Genomic DNA, 27,813 nt, shown 5'->3' with positions numbered 1-27,813 from the left:
CAGTGTTACGCTTCCGGAAGGAGGGAAGAAGCGGCCTGAGCCCGCCCCAGCGCGCCCTTTCTCGCGTCACGTGTCGGGAGAGTCCTGAGTCACGTGAGGCCCAGGTGGCGGCGGAGCTACGGCAAGACAGAGAAGGGGAAGCCGGAAGGGGCGCGAGTGAAGCAAGGGGGAGAAGACAGCTTCCGAGAAGGCGAGGGGTGCGCGTGCGCCCGCCTCTCCTAACTCTCCCCTTGTCCCCGCCGCCCTCCCTCGCGGCCAGGTGACACCTTGGCCCGGTCCGCCGCGAACTGCCTGGGTGGCGAGCAGCGCGCGCCCTGCCCTCGCGATTGGCGCCGGCCGCCCCTCCCCCTCGTCCGGTCCGTCCCGTCGCGTCCCGTCGCGTCCCGTCCCCTTGGGTGCCGCCGGCCGGGTGCTGATGCGCGTCGGCGGCAGCGGGGATTTTTTCTGACTCCCGTCCCTTCCCTGGCTGCCCTTGCCGCCCCGTCGCGGGGCCGGCCGTTTCTCCGGCCCCAGGATGCAGAATGTGATTAACACGGTGAAGGGAAAAGCACTGGAAGTGGCTGAGTACCTGACCCCGGTCCTCAAGGTAAGCCAGGCCGGGCTTGCCATGGGCTGGTCAGGTACACGCTCAACTCCGCAGGAATTGAGGACCCGGCGCCGGGAGGGACACCGTGTTCTCCGGCGGGGAAAAGTGTAGGAAGGTGGTAAGGGTGGGACACAGGAAAGGGTGCAGCCCTACCGGAGGTCTTACCGAGCTGTTCTCTAGGGCTTTCGGGCTCTGAATTCAGGTAAACTTGGAGCGACGCTGTGTGCGCATTGCTGTCGCCACCCGTCAGAACCCGGCGCGTCTGGGTACGTCAAGTTGGAAGGTGGTCGGCAGCTAAGTAGATTTGAGAACATAAATCTTAACATTGGAAGTCTTTTAAACTTTTTAGTTTTGCTTATCTTTTTAAACACGAAATCAGTATTTGGTAGTAAAATGACATGTCAGTATTTTCTTTCAAATATCATAGAAAGTCTCTTATAATTAGGAGCTTGAAATAGTAAGTTGTGACTGAGGTACCCTCTTGTTAGATTTCAGAGGAACAAGGTGAATTGCAACATTATCTCTGTCAGCATCGTTGAACCCAACTAACAGGCAAAACTTCCCTTTCCGAGTTTTTAAAATAGCCGAAAACTCTTTGTAAATCCTGTACTTCTTTGTTAATAACCAGCAGCTTGATCCTCCTATATTTACTCTTTTTTTTCTTTGTCAATAATACAGTGTTTTTAAAGTAAAAGTAGTAACAGATTAGCTATTTTAACAGTGACTTTAATTTTCAGAGATAAATTTCTAGAAGTACATTCAAGTTTTATAAGTCTTATAAGTTTTTTGTCATTGTAACTTTTTCCTTTCTGATAAGTGAGCAATGAGAATAAATGAATAGGGAGTTCTTGCTTAAGTGCTTTTATTTTTTTAAGCTTTCAATGAAAATTTTACAGATCTTATTGTGGGGATGAAATATCCTTGGATATGGTTGGTCTTCTTTATAATAAGTTATCCTAGTATGCTAAGAAGAATAGTGGATAGTTTTACTTTGCTCCCTTTCCATGACAAAGGGAAATGTTAGTCATGTACTTTTTTTAATATTTATTTCTAAGACTGATTTTAAAATGATACCTTGTTGGGCCAAGTTTAAAACAAAAAAAGAAAAGTTTATAAATGAAAATTCCAACTCTTGCTATGCTTATATATTTTTTACTGTGAAATTCTTTGTAATTAATATTAGTCAACTTTGAAATTGAAAATTATTCTGATGTTTGAATCAAATGATTCTTCTGCATGTCATTTTTCAGAAACATGTCTACCTAGATATGCAGCATTTAAATAATATACGATCGTTAAACTCTTTAGTTTCAGAGAGAAAGAGTAAAAAAAAAGTTCCCAAATTAAATATTAAACTAATGTTTCAGGGGCACCTCGGTGGCTCAGTTAGTTAAGCATCTTGCCTTCCTCTCAGGTCATGATCCCAGGATCCTGGGATCTGGCTATCTGCTCAGCGGGGAGTCGTCTTCTCCCTCTCCCTCTGCCTGCTCCTTCTGCTTGTGCTCTCTCTCTCTGTCAAATAAATAAAGTCTTTAAAAACAAACTTCTGTTTTATTGGCCAGTTGTATTTTATCGAACTTATAACAGAATTATGTTTTGAGAAATCATTTTACTTATTCTCCAAACTGGAAAGTGTTAGTCAGTATATATTTGTCAGTATGTATTTTCAGTAATAAGGAAAGCAGAATTACTGACCCTCTCCTTGCCCGTCCCTGTTTACAGAGAGGATCCTTGTAGTTTCCTACTAGACATAAGAAGGAAAAATTAAATCCTTCGGAAAGAAAACAATGACTTACCTTAGCAAGTAGAAATTAAGAAAAGTCAAGGTACAGTAAAAGCCAAAGTCCTTACAATGATCTTCAAGCCGCTACTTGATGGATAGAGGCCCTTATCTCAATGTAGCTTTGTTCCTTGCTCACTTTTACTTGAGCTAGTCTGACCTCTTTGTTACTCCGTCAAATACTCTCTTGCCTCAGGTTTTTGTACTCGGCGCACCATCTGCCTAAAGTGCTCTTTTACGGCCTGTGCCTTGTTCATTTTTTTAAGGTCTCTGCTCAGTAGTCACCTGTCAGTGAAACCTTTGTTTTCTTAACCATCCTATTTATTATTTATTTGTTTTAGATTTTTTTTTTTTTCAATTTTAGAGACAGAGGTGGGGAGGAGGGAGAGAGAAACTCAAGCAGATTCCACACCCAGCATGGAGCCTGATGCAGGGTTTGATTTCATGATCCTGAGATCAGACCTGAGCCGAAACCAAGAGTTGGACACTAAACCGACTGTGCCACCCAGGCACCCCTATTTTTTTTTTTTTAAGATTATTTATTTTAGAGAGAGTGCGTGTGTGAGCAAGAGGAGGGAGGGGCAGACGGAGAGAGGAAGAGAGAGAATCCTCAAGCAGACTCCCCCCGCCCCGAGCATGGAGCCTGCCATGCCCTGGGCACCATGCCCTGGGCTCCAACCCAGGACCCTGAGATCATGACCTGAGCAGAAAGCAAGAGCTGGCCACCTAACCAATTGAGCCACCCAGGCACCCCACCATCCTATTTTAAATAGCCATCACTCTCCCTCCACCCCTGACCAGTTTCCTAGCTGCCTCATTTTTTTCCTTGTGGTTTTCATTACCATTTGGCTTTTTCACTCCACTAAAGTTTAAACTCCTTATGAGGACAAGGCTGAGTTTGGTCTATTTTACCTACTCCTATATCCCCCTTACTTCAAATAGTGCTTGGTACATAGTGGTTATTCGGTAAATACTTGTTGAATGAATGATGTTCATCAATGAATCCTTTCATTTTTGTAGACTATACTACAAAATCTTAACATTTAACTTAAAATTTAGAAATATTTGGTAACTAGCATCTTTGCTTTAGAGGAGAAAATATTGTATCAATATCTTGGAGATAATAATGGGAAAGGATTGGGGTACCTGGGTGGCTTAGTTATTAAGCGTCTGCCTTTGGCTCAGGTCATGATCCCGGGGTCCTGGGATCAAGCCCCGCATCTGGCTCCCTGCTCCGCGGGGGGTCTGCTTCTCCCTCTCCCACTCCCCCTGCTTGTGTTCCCTCTCTCCCTGTCTCTCTCTCTCAAATAAATAAATAAAATCTTTTAAAAAATTAAATGAATAATGGGAAAGGATTAAATGATTTATGACTTCTAGATTTTCTAGTGTTACTCAATTGAAATGAGATGTTGGAGATGTTGGCTGAATAGTAAAATTTCCCTAAACATTTTTAAGACATTTTTACTGTTCTGTAAAATAAAGACATTTGGTCATTTCACAAAATCATTGTAAGGCTTAATGTTTTTCCAAAGAGCTGTGCTCTATTATAGCACTGATCAAATTGCATTGTAATTATTTTCATGTCAGTTACCTTCATTAGACTTGTATATTCCTTGGGGTCAGGTACCAGTAATAGATTCTTTTTTGTATGTGCTCTGTTGCCTGGAAGGGTGCCAGACGAATACTTGCCCACAAACATTTTTAATTTGAAAGTGAAAAATAATATGTTATTTTTGCTTTCTTTAGGAATCAAAGTTTAAGGAAACAGGTGTTATCACCCCAGAAGAGGTGAGTGTTAAAGATATTCTGAAGCTATTATATTTTATATTTATCTGGGTGGTTTTTTTGGCTTTATAAGGAAACATCTTAAACTTCAATCTTGATTCTTTTGACTATATTAGCAATTTTATAGGGATTTCTACTTCCCATAAGAGAGGATGTAACTTCTCTCTCAGTTTGCCACTTCTCATATTTCTTTATAGTTCCTCTTTATTTAGAAATGGAGGTGGGAGAGGGAATGGAAAAGATTCTGATGGTTGTTTATCCTCCACTCATATTTGTGTTACAATTGAGGCTATACAATGGGCTCTGTGGTGTTTGCTGTTGTCTTGTCTCTGTCTATATCAAACATGAGTTTTTGTGGCTTTTCATTTGGAAACTTTGGCTCTCTGCTTGGATATTAAATTTTCTTTCAGTATTTAGCTTAAATATTTTATTGCTACATACTTAATGCTGATTTTTTTTCTCACAATTCTTTCATTTTTTCTATTAACCAAGTAATGTTGAATCTGCTTAATACTGAAACTGATGTCTGTTTTATAGATGAGTTGTGTTTTATTGAACTTTTAACATAGAATTATTTGAAGGAATAATTTGAGGAATCACTTTACTTGGTCACCAAATCTATATAATAAGTGTTCTCTTTCCTTTAGGTAGTTTGTTTTGTTATCCTTAGAGAAATAAATACTGTTCTAAACATCCTTTTACATCCCAGTTTCATGAATAGTTATGGTTGCATCAGACTTATTTTTTAGTCTTAATAAATAGCAAAGAATTTATTTTAAGTTTCACCTTTAACTTTCATTAAAAATACCACTTATTTGGCAATAGAATTTTACTTATTGTATTGAAAGAAACATTTTGAATTGGGGCATATTTTATGATCTGGCTATTGCCAGATCTAAGACCTCAAGCCTAAGAATTAACTGATCTTTCAGTTTTCAATTGTGATGGAATCTTTTGAGTCCCAAATCTTTGTGAGTTCTGAGGATGGTGCGCTGAATTGATCTTTTATCTAAAATTATCTTTATTTTTAATGAAGACACATGGTGGTATAGAAAGAACATAGGGGATTTGCCTTCTAGGCCCATTTCTCTTAATTTCTCCTTTTCTGACTTGGGCAAATCTAAGCTTTGACAGTCATGTTTCCTTGTTTGTAAAATGAGGGATTTTGGCTAGACATTCTCTAAAGGACCTATTCTACCTTAGGCACCATGAGTTTAATACCTTGAATGCCACATAAAACTAAGTTTTGATATTGTTAACTTTCTTGCCAAACAGAGGTGTAATTTAGACTTGGCTCTTAAAACTATTTGAAATCAGGAGCAGGGATGAAAGTATGCTGTTCTTCTTGCACTCTTTGGCTTTATCTATGGGAAGATGACTAATTGGTAAATAGATGGTTGGAGTTAGAGATGCAAGTCTGTGGTCATTGGATAGACTGAAGCTGTTTTAAAACAGCTACTAACCATAGAATGAATAACACTTAACTGTATCATTAAGTGGTTTATGAATTTCCTCCTTTTTTAAAAAAAATGCAAGGCAAAACTAGCTTAGCTGGGTACCAACCACATAATGCTGGATTGAGATAGAGCACGGTTACGGGATTGAGTTAGATTAGAATGAGTCTAGAGGAGGAAAACAAGACATAATTTGCTTTGGATAAAAGATCTACTGAGGTGATCTATTTATTTGTTTTCTCTTACTGTTTCTGGGCTTCTGGCTCTTATCCTCCAGCTCTCTCTGTGTTTTCATTGGGAGCTGTTGGAAGTACTGTGTTTAAAAAGAGGGGTAGGCATTATCTAATACAGAATTGCCTGACTAAAATTACTTTAATATACATATGTATGACTTAAGTAGAGTATTAGTAGTAGAATAGCTTGAAGGATAAAGTTGCTGACCAAAATGTTAATAACTGGTTCTATCTTGGAGTTATTCAGTATTGTATAATATTTAATCACTGAGAGAAAGCTACTGCAAGGGATACTGAGAATTGAGAAATTTGAGTCTGCCTTACATTTTGTTTCATTTGAGCATATGAAGCCTGCAATAATGGCCACTGTTAAAGAGGGCAGATATACACATGTACTAATTATCTGTGCAATTCTATGTTCTTCTATAGTTTTTCTTACCTTCTAGTGGTTTGTTATTTTTAAAAAAATTTTATTTATTTTTTAAGTAATCTCTACACCCAACATGGGGCTGAGACTCACAACCCCAAGGTATAAGTTGATGCTCAACTGACTAAGCTAGCCAGGTGCTCCTATTATTTTTTTAATAGATGCTACTAGAGGTGCCAGAGAATAAAATATTAGAGTCTTGTGACAAGGCAATATCATTAAAGAATTTATAAATTTTTAACTCTTTGTTTGCTTGCATTTTGTTGAATTAATACTTTTTTGGTGGTGATAAATTAGTTCCTGGTAACCACAGAGTTAAAGGTAGCATTTGGTTACAATGACCTAAAATGCTTAAAACTTTGGGAGGGAGTATTGTTTTTATTTGGGTTTTTGTCTTTACCTAACTAGTTGAAATAATAATAAGATTCTTTAAAATACAAGAATAGAAACATTTGAAAAGTTGCTGTTGGGAATATGCTGTTAAATCTTGTTAATGTATCTCTTGAAAGAAATTACTCTTAGAAAACTTACTTTATAAAATTTTTACTCTCTTAAATGAAAATAGAGTATTATATATAGAAATTCTTTTCTGAGACAAACTTTAGAAGATTAAAGATACTGTATTTTTTTGCTGTGTAATTAACCATGAACAATACATGAATTTAAGTTAGAGCTATTATGAAATAGAAGTAATTAGGAAAGTATGTGTCTGTATTGCCTGAGTTGGGACACTGCAGTCATGCTTAAGAGACTTTCTTTCATTTTCTGCTCTCAAGAATAAGCAGGATTTCTGTCTTACAGTAAGGTCAGTTCATGCTCATGTATAATGGAAATTCGCAAAAGGTTAAACTCTTTCTTCCTGAGTCTGTTTTTGATTTCTGAAGAAAAACAAAAACTTTTGCAATGTTCAGCCTGCCCAGAAAGTCTAAGGTGTTAGAGGATTCAATTTCTTAACTGTGTTGGTATTTTCTGAGTCAATCCAAAAGCTTCTGACTTTCCCCATTGTTTGGCATTACATTTTTCACTCTTGTTAACGTGAAAAAAAGAGAGAAATGTGCACTGTGATGTCATAAACTCCTTACATCATAGGCCTTTATCTATTTAGTAATTTTTCTCAAAGATCTTCATTGAGTTTTAAGCCCCTAGCAGGAATCTGTCTTCATCTTATTTATCCATAAAATGGTTTTGACATTTTAAATCCTGCAGTGTTATCTTTATTCATTTCATAATACTGTATCCTTTTGGCATTATTTAATCCAATGATAAAAATTGAATTTAAAATAAATAAATAGCACTCAGTGTTTTTTCTTGCAAAATTTAAACTTTATGGATGTAAAAAATTTTGCAGTGTAATAATCAAAAATCATCAGACTAGTAGAGCAAGTTTGGTGCTGTTTGCATTTGTATGATTATTGGGTATCAAGCTTACACAGGATGATCACTTCGGTTTTTTATCATCTTACACTCAGTGATGTTCAATTTTTTTTTTCCTTTTTCTTTTATATTCCTTTTCAATTCTAAATAGTTTGTGGCAGCTGGAGATCACTTAGTCCACCACTGTCCAACATGGCAATGGTAAGTAATCTTGAGTGAGGAATAGAAATTAGTAAAAGGTATGACTTTATAATTGTGGCAGTTTGCAAAATGGATGAGGGCATGAACCTTAGAATGACCAATTTAACTCTGTTCTAGTAGATTTTTCTGTTAAGCAGTGTTCCAGTGATACTTAAGGTAAAATAAAGGCTGACAAATTGGCTGTTATACCTATTTTGTTTTGCTCTGTTAGAATAAAAGAGACATTTTTAAGATAAATGCCTTTACTTCTTCATTAGTACTCCCTCTCTCTATAGTGTCTAGGTCTGATTTTGTGGTGGATCTTTAAAAAATAATGTTCAAGAGTTTAATAAATTTGACCAGCTCATTTTTTTCAAACTGAAATGTTTACTGAATATTTTTATAACATTAATAAATGCAGATATTTTGCAAAGTCTTAGGTTTTTTAATCATAAGACCTTCTATAAGGTTCAAAAGTATGCTCGCACTTTAGGAATTAGTTGAAAGGGAAAGTTCATGATACTCATTAAAGGCCGTAACTGGAAATCTGCTGGTAATAGACTTTTTACATTTTTGTTTTTTTCATAAACTTTTTTTATTGTAAAAGTTAATTTAAAAAAAGTAATTTAAACAACTTAGCAGATCTCATAACATATTTTAAATATTCTGAATAATAAGAGAACGTTTTAAAACAAATGCTGTTTCATTATGTTTAAGTACTTAGGGTAAAACCACCTGACTGTGGCTGAAAAAGTGATCCCAATACTGGCAGAGCTATTTTAATTAGGCTAGAATTGTTTTGGAATTATCATCTTGTTTGGATATAAGTGGTTCAACTTGTTATATCCTTTTTTCTTTTTATTTTAATTCCCTTAGTGACACTTTTTCAGTTGTGGTTGAAAGGTACAGTTTTAATTTGGGAGCAGGGTTTCTAAATAAAGTTAGAACTGATAATGTTTTCCTTCGTATAAATAGCTAAAACTATTTTAAGCCAAAGTTGGAACTCTCTTTTAGATGTGGCCTATTCTCTTCTCAATTTTTATATTTGACTCATAACCAAAATTGTTTTACAGCTTTTTATCAATTGCGCTTTATCTTTTAGAACACTATTTCTTAATGTACCAAGAAAGGCCAAAATGTCAGGTTCATTTATTTTTATGCCCTTGTCTTCCTTATATGTATTTCTGTTTCATATTTAAAATTGAGTTAATATCATAGCAGCTCTCTGATGATTTAGTAAGGGTGATTGATTTTTTTAAATTATAAATTGTCTATTAAAATTATATTTAGCTTTGTTCTAGCCTATAATTTTTATGTATTTGAAGTCAAATAGGTATATAAAATTTAAAATAACATCCATTTTATAAAAGGAACTAATTTAGGATTTTCTTCAATATAATAGATACACATTTCTTCAGGTTTCTTTGTGATAGTCCTTATTTTGTCTAATTAGTTCAGACATATGATTTATAATATTGTTACAGGAATATGTGTATATGGACAGGATCTTTTTTTAGCAGGTAGTTTATAGTTTCACTTTATGAACTGTGATAGTTGAAATAATTTAGAACTCAGTTATACACTACTCCAGCGTCCGCACTTCTGGCTGAACTGGGGCCAAAGGAACAATTCATTTTATTTATTTATTTAAGATTTTATTTATTTGACAGAAAGAGAGCACAAGTAGGCAGAGCGGCAGGCAGAGGGAGAGGGAGAAGCAGGCTCTCCGCTGAGCAGAGAGCCCAATGTGGGGCTCCATCCCGGAACCCTGGGATCATGACCCGAGCTGAAGGCAGACGCTTAACCGACTGAGCCACCCAGGCGCCCCGGAACAATTCATTTTAAACCAGTGCTAGAAACAGGTTATTTCCATGTTACAGTTTTGTGTCTACAAGTGCCATCATGACAGTATTGTATATTCTTCACTCAGAACTTCAGGCATTGCCATGTCATTATTGAATTTGACACTTGAGAATGGTTTAAAGAAGCCTAGAAGGTTACTAAGATAGTAGGTCATTTTCTGGCTTTATCTTGTGCTCGTATCTGTGGTTTAAACTTTAGACTGAAGCTTTGATAAAAGGCAGTAGACTCCAAGTTTTTTTCAGATGTTTGTGACAGATAACACATGCCACTCCAGCTCTGGCCAGTTCCATTAGGTGACCCATAGAAGAATCTTTGAACAAATTCTTAGTTAGATAGTCCAGGGTAGCTATGAAAAATCAGAAGTGGTATAGCTGGTCTGACCCACAGAGAGAGTAGTGTTTAAGAGCAGGAGCCCTGGATTCACTTGCTCTTCTATGTTCTGGTTTCCTGACCTTGAGCAATCTGACTTCTTTAAGCTAAAATGGGGATATTAATATTACTCACCTCTTAGGGTTCTGAGGAGTAAATAAAAATAATGCATGTTAGAGTTCTAAGTAAACACTCAATGAAAGGGTTTTTTTTTCTGTTTTCAGTCATTATTTTTAATATCACCATCTTGCGATTCATAGCATCTTTTTTCTCTCCGTTCCAATTTTAGGGATCTTGCCAACCACCTACTTTGTTATGTAATGTCCTACAGATATTTTTCTGCCTCTTCTTGATCTGAAGATGAGCAGTACTTGAGAATTAAAAGTCTGAGATTATACTCCCTAGGGAACAACATTTTCTTTTTGTTTAGAGGCAAACATAATAGTTGCTTAATAGTTCTATATTCTGTCTTTTTTATCTAATATTTAATTTAAATTCTCTTAGGTCTCTCTGCATCTCTTAGTACATTTCACTTATAATGCTATGCTCTTCCATGCCCTAGCATACATCACTTAATGGCATCCTTCCAAAACTAGTCCTAAAACAATTTTCTCAGGAGTGTGGATTGTGTAGTTTTGATATTTACATGTGATATCTTCTGTTCTGTCTTTGCCTTTTAAAATAGTTCTTATATTTTGGTGCTTTTTGCTCTTTTTAAAGGGCTACAGGGGAAGAATTGAAAGTGAAGGCATACCTACCAACAGGCAAACAATTTTTGGTCACCAAAAATGGTAAGAATTACGTTGCATATATTAGTGAATTTTGCACAAAGAGTTGTATTAAAAAAAAAACAAAAAACCTTAGCATTTTTTTAAAAGTTGTTTTTGAAGATTTATTTATTTATTTGAGAGAGAGAGAGCAAAAGAAGCAGGGGAGAATCTCCAGCAGACTCCTGCTGAGTGGGGAGCCTGATGTGGGGCTCCATCTCAGGACCCTGAGATCATGACCTGAGCTGAAACCAAGAGTCAGATGCTTAACTGACTGAGCCACCCAGGTGCCCAAAACCTTAGCATTTACTGATCTTAATTTATGCTTGAAGCCATACAGAAATTTGGAAATTTGATGAAACTCTGGGTTTTCTATTGCTAGAGTATTTTTTTCTGTATTTCATTTTTACCTCCTTCCTTTTTGTCACTACTTTTTGCCAAAAAGGTCTAGTTTTAAGATGTGGAGGGAAAGGGCCCAAGCAAATTTGGAATTTGGAATTTTGATTGCCTTTTTTTAAAGTTGACTTCATAATTATAAACTTTTTGGTTATTTGATTTTGATCTTCTTTAGACATAAACATTTGTCATGAAAAATGAAATTGATAACTACCTTTGACATTTAAAAGTTCCAAGCTAAAGATTGTGTCTTTGAAAGATTGCCTTTAGGAACAAAAAATGTTTTTGAAACTGCTAGTTTGTCATTTATGAAGTTAATTTTGAAAACAGCATCAGAAGGTTGTTATAGTCCCTATCTAATCACATAAAGTGCATTGATTTTTGTCCTAATTTATCTATTAACAGAAAGGGAAAATATATATAACAAATCAGTTTTTTTCTTTCCTACAGCATATGTTTTATTAGAATTGATCATTCATATCCTGCTTTTTTTTTTTTTAAATCAAGAGGTTAATAGCCATTTCATCATGTTTTTACATTATAATTGTTAAGTTTTAGGCTTATATGAATAATACCTGTTAATTGACACATATACTGTATGAAAAACTTGGCTCCAATATTGTGTAAGATGGTAAAATGTAGCAATTTAGTGAATTTTACACTGGCTTATCCATTATGAATAGCTGGAACTTAAATAAGAATTATGAAATACATATTAAAAGTTACTATAGCATTGCAAACTGGAGGTCACCTCTACCACCCCTGAGAATGACAGGTGGTGCCTTCCTGTTTTGAGAGTAAAGCTGTTAAAATAAGGTATTCATTAGCCTAAAGTTGAACAATGTTATGTCTGGCTCTAGCCTGCTGTTCTTCACAGACCATCAGGGTAAAGAATACATAGAAAATTTCCAGTAGAGCCTTTCTATTTGTGTTCTAACAAAGCCATTAGGGAAAGATAAATGTGGTCATTTATGTGTCTGTGGACTGCATACAACTCTTTAATCACTTTTATTAGAAGTGAAATATAATATTTCCTTAAAATGGACTAAACTGTCTCTTTTTTCTAATAGATTTATAGGAAGCAGATTATGTGCTAGTAACTGTGTTTGCCATTTATTTTATAGTGCCATGCTACAAGCGGTGCAAACAGATGGAATATTCAGATGAATTGGAAGCTATCATTGAAGAAGATGATGGTGATGGGGGATGGGTAGATACTTATCATAACACAGGTAAGAGGAAAATAGAATACCATATATTAGTTTAAATTGTTTTAAATGTTTTTACAATCTTTTATTACAGTGTTGATTTAAAAACAACAAAAACAAAGGATACATAAGGTACAGTTGTCCCAATAGACTTTTATCTGAAAAGAAGCAGGAAGACAAATTGGAAAAAAAGAAAAAATGCCCTTGGAGTATACCAAATTTCTATAGTACTGCTACTTCAGTTGCAAATTGAAAATACCCATATCATTTTCTTTATTTCTAAAGAAAGAAAGACAGAACTGCTGCATAGGCATACTACTTTGCTTTAGAATTCCTTATTTACGTGTCATTCCATTGCTGGATGATAAGCTTTAGGACAGGAACTATATGTATGTTTATTTTACTCAGAGAGCTGGCATTTAGAAGTATTTAATATTTATTTGTTGAATGACTGTAAGAGGATTGTAAGGACCACACTCCTTAGGTTGAGAGTCACTGTTGAATCCTCAGTATCTGACATAGTATCTGGTACAGAAGTTGTTCAGTAAATTTGTGTTAAAAGAATTGACTAAATTCAAGCCTTTTGTAAGTGTATGTTTGCAGAAGTTATTTATAAGCCTGAAGATGATTTTTTATTTCAAGTCCTAAAAACCTATTTTGCCACTATATTTATATAACTATGTAAATGCAAATTAGCATATGCTGCTATGGCTATATTAACTTAGCCATGCTAACTTAGCTATACTAACTTAGCTATAGCAGCGTATACTAATCTGCATTCACATAGTTATATAAATATAGTTATATACAATACTATAAATTAATGATAGTACTTAATTATTAGTTAATTATAATAGTTAATTTATGTAGTTATATAAATGCCATTTATGACTTAGTTTTAATGAAGAAAATGTGTTCTAAGTTTAAATCTAGAATACTAAAAAATAAGTTTTCTCCCACGAAGTCCTAGAAAGTAGCAGGTATATCAGAAGTAGTACTAGAGCAAGGTTTCTTAACCTTAGCCCTACTAACATTTTGGGCTGCATGATTCTTTGCTGTAGCATTTTCTGTACATTGCAGAATGTTTAGCAGCATCTCTGGTCTCTGCCCACTAGATGCCAGTAGTATTCACCCAGTTGTGATAACTCAAAATGCCTGCAGACAGTGCCAGATATTCCATGAAGGGCAAAATTGCTGCCATCGGCTGAGACCCACTGCAGTAGTCAGAGAGCTAAGTAATCTGCACAGGAAAAAGTACCTTGTTAGGTCAGTTTTCTCTCTACTTTTAAAAAGGGACATTGTCATGTGTTTATGATGATATAGGCATAGATTCAGGACTTGGGCTTCTTGATTTGAAACTTGTTTGTTTCTTGATGAGTTGAGTTTAACGTTAATGTCAAGGCCTTGGGAAAATAGTGGATTGAACAACTTTTTAAAATGATTTAAAGAATTATCCTATTTCCCCCACTGAGAGTGCTGGTAGATGGACTTCTTTATTTTTTGATCTTTCCAAATTTGTTCAGCTGCTCTGCTTTAGTTTTCCTGTGGTGGAAGATGTGGGCAGCACATGTGTAGGAAACTGTTGACTAACTAGAGACATTAGTTATAGCACTGTGTTTCTGATGTCAAGTAAATGACTTATTTTGATGTCTGGTTGTATTCAATTCCATAATCACTAACTCAAAATCTAGGTGCATATTTACAGAGGCATTCGTTACGGAGATAAATAGGTATCAGTGTGATTGGATTGATGAAAATCTATTATAGAAATTCAACAACTGAAAAAATGTTTGCCCTGCTGGAGAGATATCCTTAGAATTTTAGTTTAAACTATATTGTGATTTGATTAAAACACTGCTTCCAGTTGACTTAGAAGGTCTTGTGCCTGGGCCTTATTCACCTCAGTTCTCTTTGCTTCATCTTTACTTCTCATAGGTTTCTTTTATTTCTCTTAGCCCTTGTATTGGTCATGGTTCTCCAGAGACACAGAAAAATTGATGTATATATAGATACAGGTATTAGGTATAGATAGATTTATTTTGAGAATTGGCTTACATGATTGCAGGAGCTAGCAAGACGGCAGTTTATAGGACGAACTGGCCAGCAGGCTGAAGACCCAGATAAGGGTTGATTGTTTCAATTCAAGTCTGAAGACATTCTGAAAGCAGAATTCTTTCTTTTTACTGAGCACCTCAGTTTTTCCTTATAAGGCCTTCAACTGATTGGATGAGGCCCACCCACGTTATAGAGAGTAATCTACTTTATTCAGTCTTTGGACTTAAATGTTAAAATCTACAAAATAACCATCACAGCTACATCTACATTGGTATTTAACTGAGCATCTGGACATGATAACCTAGCCAAGGTGACATAAAATTAACCATCACAGTTCTTGAGAATATTACCCTCATTAGAGTCATTTGAGCTTTTCTTTTCTTTGCCAGTATGTCCTACTTTTAGAAGAGTCTAGTTTAGTGGAATACTACTACATTATTATATTGGGATGGATTGAAGAGGTTTATTTTGTTTGTATCTAAGTACTGGATTCATTGATTGTTTTGTAATACCAATTCAGCTTGCCAAGATTTGGGTTTTATTGTTATGAAATAATCATATTTATTATGTAGTAATTTGTAGAAAAACTGTGAAGTAAAAGCTTTATGTTAGAGCTGTGGATTGTGACATTTTCTATTAGTGAAAGTAAGTTACTAAGTTTGGAGATGTTGAACAGATATATAAAGGTTTTAGAAGATTAACAAAGGGGCAAAGCTTATTTTGTATGTAGGGTGTTTTTTTTTTCCTCTTTAGTGTATTTCATCCTGTTGAACTATTGAATTAAAAACACTGACATGTATTTTGAATTAGAAATATTATTTAGCTGACTTGTGGTGCCCCTTCTGCATAGTGCCACCTTCATTGAGACAAGTAGGTTCAAAGTAGTTGCTTAATGAGGTGTAGTGGACAGAACATTGAACTAAAAGTTAGCACATGTGGATTTGAATCCCAGTTTCTTCACTAACTGTGAGACTCAAGTTATTTCATCTTTGGAGACTTTATTTAGTCATAGGGAGAAATGATTTATTAATTACCTCAAAGGATAGTGTTTGTAAGGCTGAAATAAGCTATGGAAACAATAAAATAGAAAGCCCCATATAAATGTGGTGTGGTATTACTACTTCTGGATGTCCTAGATTTCTGAAACAAATAACATTAATATCTTCTTGAGAAAATTTCAATGTGGTTTTGAATAAAAATAAATATGAGTCCTGTAGTCTCCTAATGTGTTCACTTTGAGAATGAATATGTTGGGTAGAGACTCACACTGGGAAAGTAAATGAGGAATAGTGAATGAGTGATAGAGTAGAATAATCATGGTAAAATATCACATTGGTATTTTTTTTTTTTTCAATTTGAAAAGTGTTTTTGGTGTTATTCATTTTAGAGTTCATTTGTAAAATGCTACTAACATTGTCTCCTCCTTTCAGAGAAGTTGTGAGAATTTAGGTAATTTTAAGTGCTTATATGTTGCTTGAATCTGGTAAATAGAAGATGTTTACAATTTCAGTTATTTTTTTAAACTTTAAACAGGTATTACAGGAATAACTGAAGCAGTTAAGGAGATTACATTGGAAAGCAAGGTACTGGTTAATTAGTTACATTTCTAAATTTCAATGACATAGTTATTTGCATATATATATATTCTTCTTCAACCTGATTATTTTCAAGCTTTTTAAAATTCCAGTTGTTTTTTTCTTCTCTCACTTTCCTATATCCAAACTGCTGCTGCCCAATGCTTATTTTCCTTAGTCTGTTGTATGGTTAAAAAAATTTTTTTTGAGATTGTAACTACTAATTTTCACCAATTGGGAAGGCTACTAGGCTAGTTTAAAAGAAATAGCTTTTTATTCTTAAGTGTAAGTACCAGATGTTCTGTAAATCGAGGTTTTTGAGGTTTATGTACTTGCTGATTAGTTGCTAATGATAATATTGTTTAAATTTTATAGTTTCTTAATTCACTGCTATTTTGGGTGGAAGTTTTTGTTTTGAAAATTTAAAGGTAAACTTTAACATCATCCAAAATACATATTTTGACTGAGTGGAAGCTAAATCAGTTAGGTTTTATTGTATGATTTATTGTGGGGAGGGGAGTAAAAATCTATAACTGGGTGGAATTTTTCTGATTGAAAATTTTCAGTTAATTCAGACTGTCTGTATTATATTAGCTTTTCATTTCTAGAGAGAAAATGATTGCAGTTGTTTTCATATATTTGTTTGAAAAGAATACAAAATGCCTTTACCCTTATCTTTTCTTAATTATTTTTTAACAGATCTCTTAGAGGATAGGATATTTGGACAGAGTAATTGAGTTTCTTTTGTCCTTATAAAACATTTACTATAAGAGTTACTAGTTTAAGATACTCTCTTCTGTGTGTTTTTGTCATTTGGATCTTTTGGGATTTATAACTGGGTCTTAACAGGAAGTGTTAGAAACTAAAACAAGTTTTTTGGTTTTTTTTTTCAATGTACAATTTTATGCTTGCTGGGGATTAAAGTTCACTTCATTGGCCTGAAAATTCATTCTTTTGAAATTCTACTTTTTGGAGAATTTGAACGACTAAAGAGAAATCACCAAAATGGCTTTTGCTACTTTAGAAAATCTTGTTTACTCCAGCCATTAATTGTATATGCTTCACACTTTGGGAATGATAAATGGCAGAGTAGTGTGGATAGCATTTTTTGATAGGTTTATGGTAATTCAAGAATTTTTTTAAAATGCAGTAATGGTTAATATGGTACTTGTTATCCCACTTAACATCCTTATGTCAGACTAAAAGATGACTCCTTAGAATAATGTACAACTTGAATGTCTTTCCTGTCATTTCCTATTTAATATAGAATTTACATTATTTTTTATAATTTCTTACAATACTTGTTGTCCAGACCCAAGTATTAATCTTTCTTGTGGATTTCTACTGTGTTTTACTGTTTCAGGTATGATCACCATAACATCAACATGATTAAAATTTCCCTTAATGATCAGTTTGTTAGATATTCGCTCATCTAATAATTATCTAGATACTATCTTCTAGTATCACATTTGGGTGTGGTAATAAGTAATTTAAGTAAAAATTAAAAGTAATTTAAGTTTCTAGTGGTAAATAGAAATCTTCTCTAAGTAAAACTGTAAATTGGGTGAAACTAGATGTCCAGTTTTTTATACTTTACTACATTGACTTCAGATTTTTAGAATATTGATTTTGTAAAATGATAATTGTATATTAGGTTTGTCTTTGGTTAGTAGTATTCTTTTATTCTAGTGCAAATATAGCTTAAAAATTTAACTGAAATCTTACATGTTATAATAACTGTAAAGTCTTGATAATTTTACTTAAGTCATCCTAAAATATTGTTAACAAATTAGAATATGTTTGATTTATAATAATAAATGTGATTTACAAATATATACATTTTTTCTCCTTTAAATTATATGATAAATTATAACTCTGAACCAATTTTCTAATATTGGTGTTACTCCTTTTAGAGTTCATTTGTAAAGTGCTACTAACATTGTCTCCTCCTTTCAGAGAAGTTGTGAGAATTTAGGTAATTTTAACCAATGAATTGGTTAAATAATACTATTTTTTGGAAGTGCAAAAATCGTTAAATTTAGCTTAGGTGATTCTTGGTGCTTCTATGATACGTTTTATATTTTTCAGTCACAGCACTTAGCACATCACTTTTAATATTTGGTTTATGGATTTGTTATCTCCACTGGAGTAGGAGTTTCTTGAGGATAAGAACTGTCTTTACGACTCTTATTTTCACAGTGGTTTGCATTGTGCTGACACATGAGTGTTCAGTGTTTGAACTAATGGACATATTTAAGTGACTTTAACTATAATTAATTTCAAAGGACAGTATAAAACTTCAAGATTGCTCAGCAATATGTGAGGAGGAGGAAGAAGAAGATGAAGGAGAGGCTGCAGATATGGAAGGTATTTATGTTGTAGATTTTCTTTAATCACACTAGAATGTTGATTTTGGAATATTTGTAATTGATGTGGATAAGAATTGTACTCCATTTTTAGATTTTAACATTTAACAGCTTAGAGAGGATTTTATTTAGTTTAAATTTAGTTAGTGCAGAACGTACCTTGGTCTTGGACTGTTGGGCTTTACCTAGGACATAGTCTGTATAGCATTATTTCTAGTGGGATACATCTTAGTCATAAATCTTTAATGCAGTTAAAAGTTCGAAGATACAGATTCTTAAGCTAATTCTTTTTTTTAAGATTTTATTTATTTATTTGACACAGAGAGACATGGCGAGAGGGGGACACAACCAGGGGGAGCGGGAGAAGGAGAAGCAGGCTTCCCACCGAGCAGGGAGCCCGATGCGGAGCTCGATCCCAAGACGCTGGGATCATGACCTGAGCCGAAGGCATACGCCTAACAACTGAGGCACCCAGGAACCCCGTCTTAAGCTAATTCTTAAAAACTATTTCAGAGCAGAACAAAGTTTGCTCATGTATTATGTATTTTCTTTCTTTTTTTTGACCAAATAGATAGAATTTATGGTGAGATAGAAATGTTTTATAGCATGCAGTACTGGAAGATGGTGCCAAGTGGAGTTGAAGCACCATAATAGCAAGTGGTGTTTGCTGATGAGGAGGTGATGCATAGCCAAATTGCCAGAGTAGCCATGACTCAAAGTACCTTTTCTTTTTGTTTGTTTGTTTGTTTGTTTGCTTGAGAGAGAGAATACAAGTGAGGGGGAGGGGCAGAAGGGAAGGGAGAAGCAGGCTCCCCGCTGAGCAGGACTCCAGGCTCAATCAGATCCTAGGACCTGGGGATCATGACCAGAGCCAATGGCAGACACTTAACCAACTGAGCCACCCAGGCGCTCCTTTTTTTTTTTTTTTTTTTTAATTTTATTTATTTATTTGACAGAGACAGCGAGAGAGGGAACACAAGCAGGGGGAGTGGGAGAGGGAGAAGCAGGCCTCCCGCAGAGCAGGGAGCCCGATGCGGGGCTCGATGCCAGGACCCCGGGATCATGACCTGAGCCGAAGGCAGGCACTTAACGACTGAGCCACCCAGGCGCTCCTTAAAGTACTTTTCAGTTTTGTTTCCTAAATTACTTTTAAGCCCTCATTAAACCTAGCTGTATATCTGTTCCTGAATTCTAGTAAGAGTTTTGTCCTTATTTTTATGGTAAACTCCCATCCTTTGAAGAAATCAAAATGAATTACTTGTAACCAAAATTGCTTACAGCAACCTCACATACCATCTCTGTGATCAACTTCATATCTAAACCTCCAGTCCAGATCTGAACTTCAAATGTACTTGTTTATTTTCACTTGCACCTGAATGTCTTATAATTGTCAGCACCACCTCCTTGCACAAATACTTTCTGCATTCCATCTGTCTGAACTGTGTACAGTTACCCAAGCTGGGGTGGGGGGTAGGAAGAATACTATGAGTAAAGCACTGTTTTTAGAGTACAAGCTGTGGGACTGCCTTAAATATCTGACAGCCTTTTATTGTGTTTGTTACATTCCCTTGGAAAGAGCTAAAGAAAAAATTGCTTTATATGGAATTTTGCTTAAAAAAATAGTGTTGATGGTATAGCAGGTAATATAACAATTAGTATAACGGGCAATTTTCATTCCTTACTCAACAAACATTGGGCACTATAGTATCTATATATCAGGTACTGTTCTTGGTGCTAGAAATAAAGCAGTAGACAAGATTTTATGGAGATTATATTTTAGTTATGGGAGAAATACAAAAAATAATAGATAAGCAATATATATGCTATATTAGATGGTTATAAGTGTTAGGGAGAAAAATAAAGGAGGGGAATGAGACAGAGAGTCTTGGGGAAGGATGAGTGTTATTTTAAATAGGTTGGTCAAGAAAAACCTAATTGAGAACATGAGTTTTAAGTAAAGCCTGGCAGGAAGTGAGTGAGCAAGCTATTTGGCTATCTAAGGAAGAGTGCAAAGGAGCTGAGGTAGGAGCTTGTGTAGCTTATATAAAATACTGTGAGCAGGGGCGCCTGGCTGGCTCAGTCAGTAGAGAATGTGACTCTTGATCTCAGGTCATGAGTTCAGGCCCCACACTGATTGGGTTTAAAAAAATAAATACCTGTTCAGAGAGGAGCAAGCGCAGAGGCGGAGAAGTAAGGCATGGAGTCAGTGAGATAACCTTGGGATCAGATCATGTAGGGCCCTGGCTCCAACTCAGTGAGATGAGAAGCTATTAGAGGGTTTTTCTAAGTAGAAAAGAACTTAGAATGAGATTTAACATTTTAACAGAATCACTGTGAGTGCTGTATTAAGAACAGATAGAAGAGGTTTAGGGACAATAGTTAGGCTATTTTGATAATCTAGGCAAGAAATGATAACACCTTGGGCTCAAGTGGTAACATTGAAAGTGATGAAAAACAAAATTCTGGACATATTTTGAGGGTAGGGTCAAAAGGATTTGCTGCTGAGAGGGAGTAGCATGAGAGAGACAGAAATAGTCAAGTGTGACTCCAAGGATTTTTGACAGTGTCTGGAAAGGTGTCTTAACTGATACAAGGAAAATTACAGGACCGAATCGCTTTGGAGGGGGAGTTTGGGAGTTCAGTTTTGGATGTGTGCTCTTTGCAATGTACATTAGTCATTTCAGTAGAGCCATAAGTAAACAAATATCCAGGTTTGTAGCCAGGGATAAATTTGGGAATTATTAGCATTTAAAGCCATTAAGACTAGATGAAATCATCAAAGGAGTAAGTGTGGATAGAGAAAAGACAAGGTCCAACAACTGAGCCCTTGGTTACTGCAGTGTTTAAAAAAGTTGAGATGAAGAAGAATCAAGCATAGAAGATAGTAAAGGAGAAGCCAGTGAGGTGAGAGACAAAGGCAGGAAAATACAGTATTTTAACAGCCAAGGAAAGTGTTCAAACAAGGTGGGACTAAATCATCCAGATGGCCCTGTGAGAGATCAGTTAAGATGAAAACTGGGAATTTACCCCTGAATTCAGCAACATGGAAGCCTATGATGATTTTAATGAGCACATTTTATGCAATTATATAAATAGCCATGTGTATGCGATGGAGTCACTGAGTGTTCTACAGTATCATTATGCTGTTCAGTATTGCTGATAGGCTGTAGTTTGGACCAGGTGTTGGCAAGCTAACTTTCTCTGGCTCTGTCAGTTAAAGAATCTGCTGCTTTGGAGGTGTAAAATTCGGTCCCTCATACCTATTCAATATCTTCAGTTAAAAGCAAAAGCCCAGGTTTTGAATGATACTCTGAAGTGATACATAGTTTGGTTTGGGAAATTTTTTTGAACTTGATTAATCTTCTGTTGCTTTTTATAACAGAATATGAAGAAAGTGGATTGTTGGAAACAGATGAGGTTTGTAAATTGAGTTTTTAGTTAACTTTTAGTGAATAAACTTGGGGATTAGTATTTCTAATAGTATCTTGATATTTCCAATAAACCTTTATTTATATGTTTGCATTGGTTATAGCATATAATATTTTAGCTTTGGCTTTTAAGTTCTGTTTGTTTTTGAAAAAAAAATAGAGAGTGGGGAAAAATATTTTCTAAATTGTCAGATTCATACAGATTTTATTTTATTTATTTATATATATATATATTTTTAAAGATTTTATTTATTTGACAGAGAGAGACACAGCGAGAGAGGGAACACAAGCAGGGGGAGTGGGAGAGGGAGAAGGAGGCTTCCCACTGAGCAGGGAGCCCGACGGTGGGGCTCGATCCCAGGACTCTGGGTTCATGACCTGAGCTGAAGGCAGACGCTTAATGACTGAGCCACCCAGGTGCCCCTGTCAGATTCATACTGATTTTAATGGGTGTAAATTTCTCCCCCTATTGCCAGGCTACCCTAGACACAAGGAAAATAGTAGAAGCTTGTAAAGCTAAAACTGATGCTGGAGGTGAAGATGCTATTTTGCAAACAAGAACTTATGACCTTTATATCACTTATGATAAATATTACCAGACACCACGACTATGGTTGTTCGGCTATGATGAGGTAAAAACAGAAAATATATTTTAATGTAAATGTTTTAAATTGTTGGATTTAATTCCTTTGTCATTTGGTCTGTGGGTATATATTGTGGCCTTCTAAATTTTAGTAATCATTTGTTTTACAATTTCATGATTAATACTGAACTTGATTCTTATTTTGAAGAAACTATGAATTATTCAGTGTGACAGTAACACTATAAAGAATCAAACAGAAATAATCTGTTACATATTTATTGCTTGGTCCCAGAGGGTTATTCCTTCAAAATAAAAGGGAAATTAAACTTAGTTTGTTGTATTAAATTTGTTGAATATACAAGGAGGCATTTACAGAATGATCATATTGGCATGTGTGGTTTTTTCTTTAAGACAGAAAACCCTTTTTTTTAAAATTCATTTACTTAATTGAATTAAAGGATAACAAATAAATTTAACTTGTTTTAACCTGTCATTCTTATGATTATGAATGGGAAACAAAAAAGTGAAACAAAATAGACCCACAATATGAGTTGTAAAGTTATAAAATGCTTTGACAGCCATGAACTTGCTTTTTTTGTGGGATCTTTATTGCATTAGATGGTGGCTGAAGTCACATAGCATTGATATAGAGACTTCTCCTCTCTCCTCCGTTTATTGGCATAAATGGATTGTAAACTCTCCCCCAAACAGTCTGGTAATTCTAAATAGTCTGGAATTCTATATTACAAGTGATATGGGAGGTGGGGATAAATGTATTTTAAACATGGAAGTTTAGGTCTAAAAGTTTTTAAACAGTGATTTGAAAACATTTTTTTATTGTTTCAGCAAAGACAGCCTTTAACAGTTGAACACATGTATGAAGACATCAGTCAAGATCATGTGAAGAAAACAGTGACCATTGAAAATCACCCTCATCTCCCACCACCTCCTATGTGTTCAGTTCACCCCTGCAGGTGTGTGTGTGTGTGTGTGTGTGTGTTGTGTGTTGTGTGTTGTGTGTACTTCATGGATTTATTACTTGGCAATCTGTAAACAAAGTGCCCTAACAGAAAAAAATATAATAAGCAAATACAGTTCTCTTTTGTCTTTCTTAGAAATGTTCTTGTGTTTAAATGTATAAGAAAAAGCAAAAGGTCACCAATTTATTTTAAGTTCAATTCATTAATATTTTTTGCTCTCTTTGTGTGTTTAATTAGAGTATAGATCTTTGTGATTTTACTGCTATTTTTAGCTCCAAGAATAATTTAGAAGATGCTTTTTAGATTTTAAAAAATACCCATCATTTAGACATGGTTTGCTCTGTTGTGTTGTAGCCTTCTATGAATGTGGAGTATGAAGTTATCCTTGTGTTTTTCTCTGTGACCTATTTATCTCTTTTTATTGGTTAGTGAAGAGAGATGTATGCAGAGTTCTCTTTTCCTTTACTCTTCAGTTGAGAGATGTTCAGCCCTACTAAATCAAGTGCATTTTATAACTTGGGATTTTCTTTGTATTATTGTGTTTCTTCAGGGCCAAATAAGTGAAGCTGAGTCTGTATGCATGATTTGTTCAGTTATTTCTAATGGGTAGCTTTCACAAAACATTGAGAAATTCTGGTAACAATATTTTTGAGATGAAAACTTTAGTATTCCATTGACTTATTGGATGCAACATTCTAGTTTTTAAAAATTCTTTAATATTTTCTTCTCATTTTTTACAGCCTCTTGATTCTCAAACTTTACTGTATAGAAAGCCTAGTTCATTTTTCCAGTTTTTTTAATGTCAAGAGTTGTTAATATTGCTAACTGAAAAGTAATTCAAGAGTCATTAGTTTTAGTTTTGTATTATCTAAAAAGTTTTCATTTTATTTTGTCAGCTCCTGTGGTGGTTTGAGGTTTCAGGACAGTGCTTATCAAACTGAGGCATGTCTCTCTCTTGCTTGTAAATTTTAGTCTGGAAAAGAAATAAGTAGTTTAACTGGTAATTAATGTGAAACCTTTTAATAAATGACTGTTATGCAATGTAATGTAAATAGGGCAAAAAAGTTGAGGGTCTATAAGATGAGATTTCAAGTACATTTTAGGCCTTGCCATGGGCCATCTCAGGTTATGTTTTCGGATTCGCAGAGTTAATACTTTTACTCTCATCTTCTAAGTTGACAGCCTCTGTCATGAAGTTTATATTCATAAAAACTGAAGCACCATTATTTAAGCCAGAGTGTACCTAAAAGATCATTCTTTTGTGCACGGCCTTTTTCTCAGTTCATATACTTAGGCAATTACTTTGATATCAGAGCAAAGACACTGGTTGACTATGAAGAGATTTGTGGATTGGACAAAAACTTCAGATAAACATATTTCTTTATATAAAGCCAAAAAATTATTTCTAAATAGAATCAGATAGATGGTGCTTGGGTGGCTCAGTCGGTTAAGCGTCTGTCTTCGGCTCAGGTCATGATCTCGGGGTCCTGGGATCAAACCCTGTGTCAGGCTCCCTGCTCAGTAAGGAGTCGGCTTCTCCCCTTCCCTCACCCTCCCGCCATGCTCTCATGCGCTCTCCTCAAATAAAAAAAAAAAATCAGATAAATTTTACAGTATGCATTAGGACAAATTAAAAATATATAACTTGGTGACTCTAACCAACTTAGCTTTTTTAAAACCCAATTTAGGCTTATTATCTGTTAAATATTTGAATAGTCAAAATCACAGCATTATAAATATGTCTGTTTTTTTGATTAGCTGTTACCATGTAGCTTTTTTGAATTTTCCTGGTCTGATTCTTGTTTGTTTCTTAGAGCAGAGAGCTCTTGCTCTGCAATTACACCCTGGCATGATTTCCCTTTCTCTGGCTTTCTGCTGCCCTAACCACCCCCCCCAACTCTTTTCCACCCCTGTTATAGGGAAACTAGTGCTATTGTGTTTTGACTACCATAGCTTTTAAAATTTAGCCTGTGTTCCAATAAAACTGTACATGATTCTCAACAATCTGACTTGTTGGGGAGTAGGGAGGAGAATATTTTATAATTATTATGTTAAAATTAAATCACAGACACTAATAAGGTAGATTTCTTCACAAAAACTTGCTTTTCCAATTTTGATCTAATTACTCTATGCTAATAAGATTTATTTGTTCTTTTGCTTTTAGGCATGCTGAGGTGATGAAGAAAATCATTGAGACTGTTGCAGAAGGAGGGGGAGAACTTGGTGTTCATATGTATCCTTACCTATGTATGTCATTAGTGGCATATTGGCTCCTAGGATTTTTTTTTTCCTCTTTGGAAAATGTTGGTACAACGTTAGTGCCACAGTACCTATAACTTGTTTTAGCCCCTCATATGTGGAAGTCTTAGTAGGACTTTATTTGGAAAATGTTACATTGTGATAGTTCTGCTTTGTTCATGGTTAGCACATGTCCCTGTGTGCACCAGTCAGCTCTGCCTTGTTCCAGAGCCTTCGATCAATAGGTACTTTTCTAGGCAGCAGCTTGTTGCTTTTTGTTTGTCCAAGAGGCAATGGCTAAGAGCATGTGAACATAAAACCATTGCTCTTCATGGAAAAGAAACTCAGTGGGCATAATTTATTGATGAAAGAAGAGTAACCTACTAATTTAGAAGATAACACATGAGTATCTTTTCCCTAAGTATATTTCCAATTTAACTGTTATAAAAAATGTGCTTCCCATCAGGTAAAGTTAGGTTGTGTCATTCTAAGGTCTCTGAAGCAAAGAATTCAGCTTAACAAATAGGTTAATTAAAAAGTAAAACACACAAAGTATATTTCAGATATTCTTAAAGTATAGTATTTTTATTTTTCTCCAGATAAAAGCACCCTTCTTATATCTTACTATGGTTTTCCTACTTAGTTCTCTGTGGTTGACAAGAGGAATAAACTAAGTGAACTGCTGGATCCTGAAATACATGTACCCATAGCATGGATTCATCAATAGCAGCCAAAATCAATGATTTAAATGCCAAATAGTCTGAATTAATCTGGTGCTAGGTTGATGTTACACTTGGTAGTTCATGCCACTCAGTGTTAGATGTAGACTGAGGGGTCACCGCTGTCTTGGAATTACAAATAACTTAAGAATTGCTAATAAAGTGTGTTCCTCAGAGGAACACTGGTCCTGTTTGGCATTAAAAGAAACCAAGAACTTTTGGGGGGAGACGAACCATGAGAGATGATGGACTCTGAAAAACAAACTGAGGGCTCTAGGGGGAGGGGGATGGGAGAATGGGTTAGCCTCGTGATGGGTATTAAAGAGGGCACGTTCTGCATGGAACACTGGGTGTTACACACAAACAATGAATCATGGAACACTACATCAAAAACTAATGATGTAATGTATGGTGATTAACATAACAATAAAAAATTAAAAGAAAAAAGAAACCAAGAACTTTTAATCCAAACCAGATTTACTCCTGAAACCCCATGATGCATAACTTGAGCGTTCATCTCTCTTATAGGCTAGGTAGCAACTTGGAAGACTCTGTGTTTAATAATTGACTCATCAATTCCCCCAATAAAAATTAAGCTCTTAATATATCCAAGAACAGTGGAACATAGGGAAAAAATCAGGATTTTATTAAAGACAGTCCGTTGTAGCAGATTCTATGGCAAGTACACGCACTAACTTAAAATCAGTCCTTACAGAGGGTTTCCACTTTATTTTTTTCTCTTTTGCTTCAGTGCTTTTATATTCTTTACCCTGCCTTATTTTCTAACATACCCTAGCAAACTAACAGGCACTAAAGGAACCATTTCCCACTCATTTAAATATGCACAACCTTGTCCTTATTTTTATATCAAAATAATTGGGCTCCTGTGAATTCATACTTATTAGGAAGTTTGACATTCAGATATTAAATGGGAATGGGTCAGGCAGTCTTAAAGTTATAGAGAACCTCATGTTGAATAGAAACAAACTTGCATGAGTGAATTTTTTTAATATACTTGATTTAAGATTTTGTCTTCCATATTTTTTCTGAGAAATCTTTGCTTAATAAGGATAATTACAATGTTAGCTTAAATCATAGTACCATTTACCAATCTGTTTTCCTTAGCTAAAGACCTCTAGGTATCTTCTAATTTTCTTGAAGTTTGTACAAGCTGTCATTCCAACAATAGAATATGACTACACAAGACACTTCACAATGTAACGAAGAGCATAGAATCTATCCTAATTATTGTTTCTGATTTTTAAACAATTAACCCATAGATGTGACCATTGACCATATTCACCAATATGTACAATTTCTCTAATAAAGAGACTTATATGTTTATGCATTAAATAAAAAAAGTTCCACTACCAGACTTATTTGTTTAATAAAAATGAGTGTAAAGAAACTGTTCTTGCTTCTTATCAAAAGGTGGTAACAGTATTTTC

At 35.1% G+C, this 27,813-nt stretch overlaps 1 protein-coding gene across 2 annotated transcripts; it reads left to right on the top strand.

Moving 5' to 3' along the window:
• The first annotated feature begins 98 nt into the window (after positions 1-98).
• Positions 99-27,771, top strand: ATG3 (autophagy related 3). 2 transcript variants are annotated; one of them, XM_044914098.1, is made up of 12 exons: positions 99-586; positions 4,113-4,154; positions 7,791-7,840; positions 10,772-10,842; positions 12,339-12,446; positions 16,011-16,060; positions 18,337-18,418; positions 21,800-21,834; positions 22,322-22,477; positions 23,275-23,402; positions 25,573-25,641; positions 27,505-27,771. In XM_044914098.1, exons 1-12 carry the CDS (start codon positions 515-517, stop codon positions 27,584-27,586), a joined length of 945 nt encoding a protein of 314 aa, XP_044770033.1. In that variant the 5' UTR covers positions 99-514; the 3' UTR covers positions 27,587-27,771. The 2 variants fall into 2 exon arrangements, with proteins under 2 accessions (XP_044770033.1, XP_044770032.1); XM_044914097.1 differs by lacking the exon at positions 27,505-27,771 and having other exon boundaries at positions 99-259; positions 514-586; positions 25,573-25,827.
• The last annotated feature ends 42 nt before the right edge of the window (positions 27,772-27,813 follow it).

Source organism: Neomonachus schauinslandi, chromosome 1 (assembly GCF_002201575.2).
Source record: "Neomonachus schauinslandi chromosome 1, ASM220157v2, whole genome shotgun sequence".
Taxonomy (NCBI): domain Eukaryota; kingdom Metazoa; phylum Chordata; class Mammalia; order Carnivora; family Phocidae; genus Neomonachus; species Neomonachus schauinslandi.
Note: the sequence above shows the minus strand (reverse complement) of the source record. Positions and strands in the feature narration are given on the sequence as shown.

Coding starts and splice junctions, on each gene's coding strand:
- ATG3 (XM_044914097.1), top strand. CDS start 515: ATGCAGAATGTGATTAACACGGTGAAGGGAAAAGCACTGGAAGTGGCT. Junction 7,841..10,771: donor CACTGTCCAACATGGCAATG/GTAAGTAATCTT, acceptor CTCTTTTTAAAG/GGCTACAGGGGAAGAATTGA. Junction 10,843..12,338: donor ATTTTTGGTCACCAAAAATG/GTAAGAATTACG, acceptor TTTATTTTATAG/TGCCATGCTACAAGCGGTGC.